This window comes from Chelmon rostratus, chromosome 5 (genome assembly GCF_017976325.1).
Source record: "Chelmon rostratus isolate fCheRos1 chromosome 5, fCheRos1.pri, whole genome shotgun sequence".
NCBI classification, from domain to species: domain Eukaryota; kingdom Metazoa; phylum Chordata; class Actinopteri; order Chaetodontiformes; family Chaetodontidae; genus Chelmon; species Chelmon rostratus.
In genome coordinates, this window is record NC_055662.1 from 12,592,369 (window position 1) to 12,605,762 (window position 13,394).

General features: G+C 43.0%; 2 protein-coding genes across 3 annotated transcripts in view; both read left to right on the forward strand.

Moving 5' to 3' along the window:
* Positions 1–4,613: 4,613 nt before the first annotated feature.
* Positions 4,614–13,394, forward strand: part of kcnt1b (potassium sodium-activated channel subfamily T member 1b) — a 68,049-nt gene continuing 59,268 nt past the window's right edge. For both annotated transcript variants that reach the window (XM_041936572.1, XM_041936573.1), the window contains exon 1: positions 4,614–4,708. In XM_041936572.1, coding sequence (XP_041792506.1) covers positions 4,614–4,708 — 95 coding nt within the window. The remainder of the gene's footprint in view (positions 4,709–13,394) is intronic.
* On the forward strand, positions 10,950–13,074 carry LOC121606332 (piggyBac transposable element-derived protein 4-like). Its single transcript, XM_041936574.1, has 2 exons — positions 10,950–12,342; positions 12,449–13,074. The coding sequence occupies exons 1-2, from the start codon at positions 11,068–11,070 to the stop codon at positions 12,887–12,889; spliced, it is 1,716 nt and encodes a 571-aa protein (XP_041792508.1). The 5' UTR covers positions 10,950–11,067; the 3' UTR covers positions 12,890–13,074.

Here is a 13,394-nt window from a genome sequence, read left to right on the forward strand (position 1 = left end):
AACATCTATTGCCGCATGAGAGACTGTGAATTTCTAGAAGTTGCCAAGACTTTGCATGTGCTGTGTATGCTGCATCATTGATGTTGGATTCTGGGAAATTCTGAGACAAATGAATAAAGACTGTTGTGATCTAATTTAAATGCAATGTTTTTTTGTTTGCTAATTTGTTTATTTATTTTAAATGTCTTCAATAGCCATTTTAATCCTTGGTCTGACAGATTACTGTGTTTACTGACTGATATGTAGGTGTTACAGCTACGCCGGTTCATTTCTTAAGTCACAATACAGCAGCAAGGTTGCACTTTCCACCTTTTACCACCAGATGACTCTGAGTGATCCAGTGTGCACACACTGGATCAACACGACCATTTCACACTGTTACATCGCTTATGAAACAGAAGAAGCAGTCTTAAAGCGTGACACATTTATTTGGCAGGGGCGCTGTGCAAAATCATGACGATGCACATTTGCAAAATCTGTTCTAAGATCATTCATTTCTCTAAAAGCCTTTTATTTTAATGAGAAGTTTCTGTCAGCATCGAACCTGTGATTCCGGAACGTTTTCAAAGTTGTCCGGCAGATGGCGAGGCACCCGTAGGTGACTCCAGGTTGAGCGCCCTCCTCCTGCTCGTTCTGGGGAGGAAAGGATGCTGATGCTGACAGGAAAGCATGGAAGCCAGCGGGGCTTAGCGGCGCGATGTCCTTACTTTAGACGCGTTAGCCAGAACAACACAGCCGAAGACAACAACGGAGAAATGAGAAGCGTTACTCACAGTGACTGCAGACCGGGGGCTTTGATGGAAGAGCGGCTGAAAACGGTACGCGGGGATGCCAGCTAATTAAAAAGAAGAAGGCAAGAGGGAAATCAAGTTTCTAATCGACAGCGTCGGTCTAAAAGAAAAAAAAAGCATCTTCCCTCCGCCAAGCAATGTAGTTCGTCAACACTGGCAAACAAAGTTGTTGCTAAGCGACAAGGAAAAGTATCGTAGGGGTGCCGGAAGTGGGGCATTGATATTTATATACGATATGACATTTAAATCAACGGTCATGTGTGCGATAAATGAAAACGCCGTCGAAGGCGTGTCACCCAATCAGCGCTGAAGACCGGGACTAATTTTTCCTCATCAACCTAAATCAACTCCACGCGAGCCTACAGACAGCGAAGTAGTACCGTTTGAAAGCTAGCTTGTCCGGAAGTGTTTGTCGCCAAGACGACCGCAGCGGGCTGACTTGATTGACCCGAACGCTTCAGCTAACCCCGTTAGACTCTTGTTCACCCCCCTGGCCACTGCAGTCGACTTCCCACCCTTTAAGTACCATGTTTCAATGATGACCGAGTTTACGCAGGCGCGCGTTGATGGGAAACATCCTCTGTCAGAGAAGCAGTGCCGTATGGGCAGCGTATGGAGGGTCACGTTAACTAAACCGAGCCTGTGTTCACGGTGATGGGACCTCGGTCTGAAACAGGAGCACAGGTAAACGCACTTAAAAAGAGGTCTACAATGCAGCGTGTGTTCCTTCAGGAGGCCTGACTTTACTCAGAGACTGTGTGTAAATTGACTTTACATGTGTATCTGTTTGTTATTATATCTCCAGGCCATGACATAGCCATTCAATCCGGCTGTTCAAAAGGGAATTGGTATTTGTGGTACTCTTACTGCCTTAATGTTGACTCAAAGTGGAAGTTAAATGATACCACCAAGGATGTGGTGGAGTTTTGAGGTCTCTTCCATATTTACCAGTAGGCCTATTATGCTATAGCCTTATACTTTTTAGTTGTTCAGTGACGCTCATATGGGAAATAACTGTACTTCCTGTCCCCTTGCTAATATTTATGATGGACATCATCGCAAATGTTTTGCTTGAAACTCTCCCGACCATTTTCTTAGAGAGCGCAAGTGAAGCTGCACTGAAATATGCCTGTTTTACATTCAAAAGTAGTCTTTTCTTTGAAAATGATGGCTGTTTTTCAGAGATGGACCCTTTTTCAAATGACTTTTTGTGTAACCATTAGGAAAACTTGCACTGCCGCCATTCAGAAGTTGTATCGTCAGAACATATGATTAGATACTGGTGATGTTAACTGGTCTTTGTAATCTGGTGTACACTAAGTGTGACATCTACCTTGATCCTTCTGTAATATGTACAGAATTTTGAAGAAGACTGCAGATATTCGCAGGCCATTTTGATTCTGTTTATTATTCTCACTCTTGGCTCTCCTATGTTTTTCTTTTAGAGACCAATTTTATCTCTGCCCTGTGTGTATTTTGCTTCGCTCCATCTGCTCTCTTTGGTCTGAATCTGCAGCATTCTCTCCATTAAGTGGAGACTGTCTCCTACCGGGAGCAACTCTCTTCCCTATTATTGTGGTCACTTTGCCTCATCCATTAAGTCAGCTCTCAAAGGTTGCAGATTCTGTATTTTAATAGAGGACAAGGAGCATTTTTACTTTCATGGTTGACTTGCAGCATCATCTCTTCTTTTTTTAATCCTGTTATCTGGTTTTCCCGAACTTCTCCTGTCCCCTAAAGTAAAGGAAACATTGAAGACAATGTGTTCTTTACACTTTTGCACTTGCCTCTTTATTTCCTGATTTTCCTTTCCCTTTCTCCCTCCTCTCCTCTCCTCTCCTCTACTCTCCTCTCCAGCACACTCATTTGTCATCTCCCCACTCTCTTTCCTATCTTTGCTTCTGAGGGTCTGTTCTTTCACTGGTAATCAAGGAGAGCATGTCTCTGGGTGCCATTAGTCCACTCAAGGCTGCCCACACTATGCTATGATGACCACACACAAATACACAACCCTGAATTACCCACTTATTATTCCCTCTGTTGAGGCTTCAGAGGGAAATCAAAGCTGTCTCAACAGGATACACATATAAATCATGTGATCGGACCTGTAAGCCACCTATGAAATATGCACAACATTGTTTCACTCAAGTAGAAACACACACCTGAATGAAGCCCAACATGTCCAGAAGAACATACAGGCAGGAATTGTACATTATAGGTGTGAAAGAAACTTCAGTGTCCTATTCTGAAATAATTTCCCTCTCCCTGTGGGGCTTTGTCGGCAGAAAATGGATTTAAAATCGCCTCCCTCACCTTGGTTGCACACATTAAAACCCATACTCCAAGGTGCCTTCAATAAACACATAGGTAGATAATAGCTAACTGACCCATCTGAAATACTGCTTTGCACTTAATCAGAATATACACTCTACATAATAAAACACCATCAATTGTGCTTGTGTGAGATGGTGAGCACATTAATATTTAACTGCACAGCTGCATTAAAGTGTGTCGGAGTAATCCTGCTCTGTTTAAAGAGCAGCGCAGAGGTCTCGCTGAACTGAACTGAGCGGAGTTAAGCTGTGGCACAGGCGGTGGATGTTAACACATTACATCCTCGCTAAGTCTTAAAGAGGTGAATTTTTAATAAGTGTGTTTAAACTCCCTCCTTTCTCTCCTCTCTCTCTGTCCTCTCACTCTCTCCCGCACTCTCATATCGCTTGAACCCCCCACAAGAGACAGCCATGAGCCCTCCACGCCGATCATCGAGTTCCCATGGTGACAGGTAATCTCCTGAAGCACTTAATTCCCCTACATATGACACTGAGTGACAAAGTGGGAACACATGTCCATGTAAATACTCCAATATGTAGCCACTGCTGTATGCACTAGACACTCAGGAACACATGCACACATACAATACTGTTATCTGCAAATAGGTTAGATTTTCCTATTTGTCTCTGCAGTAAGCTATTCCTTAAGTCAAACGTCAGTTTTTGTTTTTGAGCAATTCCTGCGATTTGTAAATGTTCATCTTGTTTTGTTTAATAAAGCATGATGCGTGTGAAGCAGGACAGTTACGTCAAATCATCTGGTTCAGTCTTTAACGCATGACTTGCTTTGACTCAGTAAATCAGGATCACTTTTTGTCATTTCTTTAAAAAAACACACCATTTATGTTGAAGCAGTTTTGCACAGCTGTGTTTGACACTGTAGACAGAACAGCTCAGGAGGAGGATAGAATCTCCATTCGAGTGTTTGCAGTGCTCAGATGGCCCACAATGGAAACATTAGCGGTTATTCTCACTCTCAATAAATGCTTGCAGTCAGTATTCATGGAGCAGATAAGAAAATGAGTCTATTTTCCTTGCGGTTCTTTTTCTCTGCACTTTTGTTTTTCATTTCTGTCCCAGATGAGCAAATTGGCATCTGGGGAGTTCAATACAACATACAGTCCCCCTGAACATCGATTGTTTTGATTGCAAACAATCTGTCACTTTGTTAGTTATTATAAAACCCTTTAGCTGCCTACAGATTTCCCATAACATTAAATCTCCTCCATAATATTGGGCCTTTCAATCAATGCCTCGTTTTCTAATATGTACAAACAATCTCAGGCGCCTCATTGTATCTGTTATGTTAAATTGTGTTCTGATGTCATCTTTGCAATGTGACCGGCTCTCTTTAGCAGAATAGTGCAAAAGCTGACATGTTGATTAACAGATGCTGCTTCCTCTCTCGTCTTGCAGGCCCTCCACTGAGACCCTGCAGAGGAACAACAGCGGCAACTCTGGCGTTATTCTGGATATCTCGGCTCTCAAGATGGCGGAGGTGGATACAGAGGTGCCTCCTCTTCCGCCTCGCTATCGCTTCAGGGACTTGCTGCTGGGGGACCAGACATTTCAGAATGATGACAGGTAGCATGGAAAAACACTGATTATGTGCTACAGTCTATGAGGGGCTGCCCAGGGATATTGCTGGAGGGGTTTGTGTGTGTGTACGTGTGCGTGCATACATCTACTTTATGTTCAATATCACACTTGGAACACTGTTTTCAACAGTTTATCATATTCAACACATTTCAGGAGTGCTGATTGTTGTAGTTTATGTTGCTGTTCCCACTTTCCCTACATTTCCCAGAATGACTTCTCACGACAAGCCCCTAGAGATGTGGCGGGGCTTGTATTCAGCTGTTAGTCTTATGTGTAGGTGGATACAGCAATTGAAATAGAAACAGTGCAGTGAGAGGTTTTGTAGGGAAAAAAAAGTCTCTCCAGTTGCTCAGACCTTATGGCTGCGTTGCCCTGTGGACCTTTTGGACTACTGCCAATTGCCACGTCTGCCTCTTCAATGATGAATTTGACCTTATTTAATTGTCATTAGTGCAGTTTAGAAAAAAGTCTTTTCTCCTTAATTTAAAGGGATCGACGGCAAAACTGATACTGTGTGGGGCCAGTTTTCCACTAAAATAAGAAAAACACACAATATAGGCTTAGAAATGAAAGTGCAGAATTGTTTTCTGTTTGAATCAGATTTCAGTTGGTTTGAGACCGCAGTTTCATCTTGCTTCTGATCTGAGCATGAAATAGCTCATCCCTTGGCTCTTGACTGGTGCTACAGTCGTTAGAGTGCTGGGGTGTTTGGGAGTCTCCTAAGAGTTCAGTTATTGCTGCGGATGGAGAGGCAGACCAACAGATGCTGTTGGTTGCCCAAGAGTGGAAGAATTAGCCGAGCATCAGCCACAGCTGAGTACTGGGGAGCTCTCCGTGGTGCTGAAATGAAGCCATCTCACTGAAGGATCAGCAGTCTCTTCCGTATTGGCTTGCAAAGAGCAAATGGAGAACACCGCTTAATTGTGGGGCTTTGTCAGTAACTTTAAATCTAATGTTAACATGTGATTCTTTCCTTGAACTTCACCACGTAGTCACATCCACTTCCCTCTGTTTGTTAAAGGATCTTCTCATGATTGTGCTGTATTTGTTGAGGTCCAGTAATGTCAGCTGCCGCCTGAGGGTGTTTGACATATCAGACATGGTTGACTTATAATCAGCCAAGACTGTCGCCTTAAGGACCAAGGCTAGCAAGCTTATTTTCTAAGAAGCTGAAGGAAAAAAGCAGCGGTCTCACAGGAAAAACTTGGCATTTGACCTGAGGGCAGTGCCTTATGTCCTACTTCACACAGAGTATTTGTGTGCCTTACGTGCGTTCTCATCGGCTCACATTGGGTTGTCGGATAAGCAAAAAAAGGTGTTTGTTAATTTATATTTGCTTTTTTAACCCAAAGATTAAACCTACAGACACCTCACACTTCATTGTAACTGGAAACGGAGATGATTTTTTTAAATCGATTTATTAAGCTACACACTACACACAAGATCATGCTGTAAAATATGTAACTGAATAGTATTAAAATATGTTGACGTGATGGTCCATCAGCAAAACTCTGCTCAAATGGGGGGTCTGTTTTATCTTATCAATGTAGTGTCTCGCATCAATACACGCCCCACTCAAACGGGCTTAGAAGACAGACTGAAGACATCAGTTTCCATGTATGTAGGTGTAAAACCAAATATACATATTATAGGTAACCATAAAAAATGTATATTCAGTATGCCTTCATACTTGACATGCATCAAATAAACTGATCTCATATTGCATGTGTGTTTATAATTCAGTCTACTTTTCTTATTTTTCTGAGCTTTAGAAATAAAACTCGTTCATACTTTCCCACTCAGTCTAACTTTACCTTTTCATCAGACCAAAATAATTCAGGGTTCACGGTGCATACAGGTTATCGTATAAAGTAGCCTACAGTAAACAAAGCACAATTTATTTCCATCCATTTAGCATCCTCACTCACAGGCCGAGACACTCACAGAGCTTGCTGAAGTGTGCACTGCTACGTCCTGCTAAACCACGTCCACGAAAAAAACCCCCACGTTTTTAGCGAGTCCTGCTGTCTCACCGCTGGTGATTTATAATTTTATCAGCGGTCGAATCTGACGGACGGCACATTGTGTGTGTTATCTCTGGACTCCAGGTGATCGGTTGTCTGGAGCAGCAGCCATGTTTAGGATAACCTTCCGTGGATGGCGTTTGTGTTTTCCAATTAGCTCATTGATATGTATCTTCTATGAATGGGCAGTGAACTTAATGAAATTTCATTTTGAACCAAGAATTTTGTATGAAAGCATGACATTCAGTTTTGCACCATCCTCTCTCGCTGTCTTCATCTTTCTGTTCACACAGCCTCTGTCTCTGGGGTTCCCTGCAGTAAATTGCCGTCAGTATGTTTTATATCAATGCAGAGCCGTTTGTCTACACATAGCATTAGAGCAGGGGTCCGGTGTTTGACCATTTCCCCTCTCTGTGCTTTCCCAAGGGACATAGTGATTTCTTGGTATTCCACTACAGATGCTTATGGCTTTGTTCTTTTTAGCTGCATGCCACTTTTATCAGTATTATTGACATGAGCAGTAACAAATGGTTTGAGCCAAAGGCAAAGTTAACTTAAGTGGCTTACATTATTGATTGGAAATGCAGTCAACACACAATAACATCTGGAATATATTTTAACAGACTATTACTTGTATACTGCATCCTGTACTGTGCAGTGCCAAAGGGTAATTACAGTCGTTGCTGGGCTACACATGTGTGTTTGTGTGTGTGTGTGCTTGTGCGTACACTAGGTCTTGTTACAAAGCTATTTACAGTAATTCACAGATCCTGACATGAAAAACGCGACAGCCTTTGTTTCTTCAAAACAAATAGCAGCTGTAAACTGCAGCTTCTCACACACACCTCTGCACAGTGTGCGTTTGGAAATGAATGAATATGCAAAAGAAGGAAACACCATTATTGATTGCATGTTACGGTGCTGCTCTATAATTGCTAGTTTCCGAGCTCTGGAGTGGAAACAGAAGCAGTCTCTGTCTCTGGGCTTTGGCGACGCTCCGTTTCTTGGTTGATGATCTGCGTGCTTATGGTTTGTGATGTTGATTATTTCCTGTCCTTATGCCTTGTCGAGTGTTAAGCCTCTAAACAAATTAACCCCCAGAGGGAGAGTCAGAGCCCCTAACCAACCCCCCTTGCGGCCCTGATGGGCTTTTGCATCTGATTCCTTGCCTCTGTGGGAGCAAAAGGCAGTGGGTTGAAGGACTCCGGCAGTGATAACTCACTAAACATAATAACAATGCTAGGAGGAGTCTCGTAAGGCAGCAACAAGGCCAAAATTATCTAAACGAAATATGATTTGACATTGGAAATAAAGGTGTGCACTCCATTACCACTGCACACAAATGTGTTCAGTACAAAAAGTTGAATTTAAACTAGGAAGCTCTGCAAAAACAATTGCTTACAGCAGCATGTCCTGACACCTTTTTGCTTTCACGTCCACAACGGAGTGGGCGATATGGGAAAAAAATCCTCCATCATGGTACACTGTATGTAATTTTATGTTGCAGTTCTGTGATATAGTGAAATTTCTGGAAAAAAGGTTGAGAAACTGCAGCAAAATAAAGGCCCGACACACTGAGCTACTTTGTGACATTGATCGAAAAATCATACAAAATGCCTTATTTCCACGAAGTTGTCCTACTTGTTGATTTGCAACATTGCCCACAATGGTCGGATACAGTGCCTCCTGACTGTTTTGTCTCCAATCAAAGGTTTGACGACTTAAAACTATACTGTGTTTCACAAGAAAGAAGCAGAGGTTAGAAATGAGGTCTGAAAACTAGTCAGAACATTGTGTAGCAGAATCTAGTTTTCTTATATCCTGTGGTGGTAATGCTCGTTAAGGAATTTAAGGATTAAACACTTCAAGGAACAGCATAAACAGTATGGCAAATCTTAGCAGGCTGACAAATTCATGAAGTCTCATGGTATGTTTGTCATTGTCACCCAACCGTACCACCCAACCTCTCGATATGTAGTTTAGATAATATGGCTGAACTGAGACTTAACCCTGCCTCATGAAGTGAAAACAAAACTAGGAAAACAAGAGTGGGCTTTTCCTTTGCAGCAAAGTAAGATAAATGCACTCATTAACTGTGAAGTCCATGTGACCGTGTCTCTTGGGCAAATGCACGATTCTCAGTGTGTGTAACTCCAATACCATTAAGGCAATAGGCCAGTTTGTGCTGTTGTACTGAGCGTGTGGGTCCTTGTATTCCCGTTCATCTTTGAGTCTGTGGTGTGGATGTGGGTGTACGGTAGGGGGGAAGCTGGGGGGGGTCTCCCTCCTGAGCTGTCATTATCTTCAGGGTTGGGTGTCAGAGGGCCATAATGACTGCTCAGCTGTGTGGGTGCTGAAGAGGAGCAATCACGCTGAAGTCATTGGTCTGACAAGCATTTGGTGTGTGTGTGTCAGTGAGTGTGTACTGTCCTTGCAGGTGTTCGTGTATGTGCTCGCCAAAGAGAGTGTGTGTGCACCTGTGAGTGTCTGATTATACATCCGAGTGTGCGTACGTGGGTTTATTTCTCAGTCTGCCAGCTAGTGTGTGTGTGGGGGGAGGGGTGGCAGCCTCAGTCAACATCAGAAATAGAAACAAACCACCAAACACTTTTATACATGCCGACAGGATTTAAAAGGGAAAGAGAGAGCAGGGAGAAAATTGGTTCTATCTGTCTTTCCTCTGTGTGTCTAATCTTGTTGGGTTTTTTCTCCAATCAAGACAGAATGCTGATGGGAGTCATGTCGACTGAGGGAGGAGTGTTAATTGGTTACTAAATCAACTTTTAACACTAGTTGTGAGTCAAGTAGAGGCTCTTGGACTGGTGACCCAGCATTGACGCATGTTCTGCTGTCAAGCAACAGCTAGCCTCAGACATGGATCGTTCACTCATTGCTGTGAAAATGTCCAATATGACAGCTTCACAGCTATCTTGTTGCTCGTTTCTAAGTTGATCTGGATTGATTCTGGTAGATTTGCAGTTGTTTAAGTTTAGGTTGTTGGTGTTGAACTTTCTGAAGCCACAGGTTTTTCTGGCAAATCAAAAAATGTCATATTTTGATATGAGGAGAGGGGTTGCATCTCTCTGAGGCCTCCGTTTATAGATACTTTTCTGTCCAGATAGACATGACAGAACCAAGCTCGGAATGAATTGTCCTGAGACAACAATTGTGAACTGATACTGGCAGCAGCTGTTTGTTTGCACTGACTCTGTGGCAGAAGTGACTGCTGGGATTTGATGCCTGGGTGATTTCCATCTGAGCGGGTTTGGGAGACTGATGATAAGATAGAGCAGAAGGAGCACAATAACCCAGAGGAAGAGGAAGTGTAGGCTGGAGGAGATGACAGATAGGAGGGAAGACGAGGGAGGAGAAAGGAGGCAGGCAAGTGAAGAGTGACACTGATATGATGATGATTGGGTCCAATAAGTCACGGAGGACTAACAGCCTGAATGCTCTCAGGATATGTTCACACAGCACGCTCAAAACCAAATTCCTGCTCACTTTAGATTGAGGATGGCAATTCATATTTATCAGATACCTGCCCAAACTCAAAGCAGTGTCAGAAATATGTTTGTATTTGTAACAACAACTAAGATATTTTCATATGATCCGTCGTACGGCTAGTTCAATACAATCTTTTAGTTTATGGTATCATTCTACAAATTTCTGTTGATGGCGACAGCTGTTCCCGGCAGATTTATCAGCTGTTATGTTAGCTCCATGGGTTGGTTGAAAATGCTGTGTACAGCTGACTGTTTAACCCTCCTGTTGTCTTCGGGTCAATTTTGACCCGTTTTCAAGTGTTTGCATATCATAACTATGGTTTTCTTTTATATAATTGCTTGAAAATGACATGGATGGTTCCATACTATGCTCTTTGCAAGTAAAATTAATTATGACTATATTCTTTGAATTATGTGTGTTTTATTAAAATTTATAGCATCTGTGGTCTTCCCGGGTCAAATTTGACCCGGCCACAATAAGTGGTATAATGGATCATACTATTGTGCTTTCCAGTACAATAACCACACACACATGCGCACACACACAGACACACACACACACACACACACACAACACACACACACACACAACACAACACACACACACACACACACACACACACACACACACAAAGTTACTAATTTGTAAACTTGATTCCATGACAACTTTTGATGCACCACACACTTTGATGTGCCACACGCTTCAAAGCAACAGGTGTTACTACTTTGCATTATGCCTCCAAATAATGCAATCATCACACCTTTGATATGCCTCAGCTCCCTCAGAGCATTTCACATTTCATTTTGAGACAGCACCATGAAGAGGAGCTACAACTTAGCACAGGCTCTTGAGCTCATTTGGAGCCCTGTCGAGGAGGAGATAGATGAGGAAGAACCTGCAGAAGAAGAGGAAGAAGTGTCAGAGGAAGAGAACATCACTGAAAATGATGAAGATTATGCTCCAACTGACGAGGAGGAATCATCTGATGAAGAGGAACCTGCTGACACTGAAAATCATTTCCAATCCAAAAATGGAAATGTAGTCTGGTCCTCCATTCCTCCAACTGACCGAAGGCGTATGTTGGGTGCAGAGAGGGAGAGAAGTCCCAGAGGGCCAACAAGGTATGCTATTTCTCGTGCTGATAGCATAAAGTCTACATTTCACTTGTTTATGTCAGAAGAAATTGAAGAGGTGGTACTACAAATGACGAATAAGGAGGGGCGTCGTGTGTATGGTGACAAGTGGGACGAGATGGACAAAACTCAGCTAGAAGGATATTTGGGTCTTCTTATTCTTGCTGGCGTCTACAAGTCCAGTAAAGAGAGTACGTTTAGCCTATGGCATGCTCAATCTGGGAGGGCAATTTTTCGTGCCACCATGCCACTGAAGACATTTCACATCCTCTCAAGGGTAATTCGTTTTGATGATCGTGACACCAGACCAACACGCCGTGCAAGAGACAAACTTGCTGCCATCCGAGAGGTGTGGGATAAGTGGTTGTGTCGCCTGCCGCTCATGTACAATCCTGGTACTGATGTAACAGTGGATGAGCGCCTGGTCCCATTCAGAGGTCGCTGTGCTTTCAAGCAATACATGCCAAGTAAACCAGGAAAATACGGCATCAAAATCTGGGTAGCCTGCGATGCCCAGACCAGCTACGCCTGGAACATGCAAATGTACACAGGCAAACCTGTGGATGGCCAGCCGGAGAAAAATCAGGGCCAGCGGGTAGTTCTCGAGGTGACGGAGGGTCTTCGGGGACACACCATCACCTGCGATAACTTTTTCACCTCCTATGCCCTTGGCCAGGAGCTGCTGAAGAGGAAGATGGCCATGGTGGGAACAGTGAGGAAGAACAGACCAGAGCTTCCCCCTGTACTGCTGGCGACAAGAGAGAGGGAAAAGTTCTCTTCCCAGTTTGTGTTTACTGACACGCATGCTCTGGTCTCCTACTGCCCCAAAAAGAGAAGGAATGTGCTTCTCATGAGCACTCTGCATCGGGACACTGCAGTTAGCTCCATGGAGGACAAAAAGCCCCAGATCGTCCTTGACTACAACAAGAACAAGGGGGGAGTCGACAACCTCGACAAGGTATTGAACTTTTTTCATGTAATATTTATTGATATTCATACAAAGCTTGTGTAAATAAGCAAATAATAAATTTTGAATGATTTGTTGTTTATTACTTTTGCTGCAGGTCACCAGTGTATACAGCTGCAAACGGATGACAGCCCGTTGGCCCCTGGTGGTTTTCTATAATATGCTTGACGTGTCTGCATACAACTCCTTCATCCTGTGGAGAGAGATCAACCCAACCTGGAATCAGGGGAAGTGCCACAAGAGGAGGCTGTTCCTCGAGGAGCTTGGGAGAGAACTTGTGACACCACTCATTAATCGACGCCAGGTACTTCCCCGCACACCAGCCTCTGCCAGCTTGGTAATGGAAGTCCAGCAGGGTGCAATGACCACTGCAGCAGCTCCCCCTCACAAAGCTGCTCCTCCTCTTCCATCACCCGCAAGGAAGAGGTGCCGATTCTGCGTGGGTGACAAGAAAACGAGCACCACGTGCCACAAGTGCGGTGTATATATTTGCAAAAGACATTGCATCATGACCATACACTGCCATTCGTGCAAATAGGAACACACACACACACACACACACACACACACAGACACACAGTTTTTCTCTGTTTATATGAAGTTCATAATAGTTTTAGAAATAAATGTTGTACTTGATTTCATGATTTTGATGTGCCCCTACCTACATGTTGACACACACACACTGACACACACATGCACACGCACGCACACACACACACACAGTTTCTGTGATTATATGAATTTCAAAATAATTTTGGAAATAAATGTTATACTTTTGAAATCACATTTGTTTGTTATTTGTATCAGTCAGTTTTGACCTGGGAATGTCCTGGCTAATGTTTGACATATACCAGTGAGTGATTATCCAAAATAACCTTTTTTTTTTTTACTTGAAAACATAATACAATAATATAATATAATTTCATGTACATGTGGTATATTGTCCATAATTAAAAGTATAGTGAAGTATAATAAAAGGAATAAGAAGTGTAAAAAAAAAGTTAAAAATTTGTGGTTATGAGTTAGACTGAAATTGGCTAAAA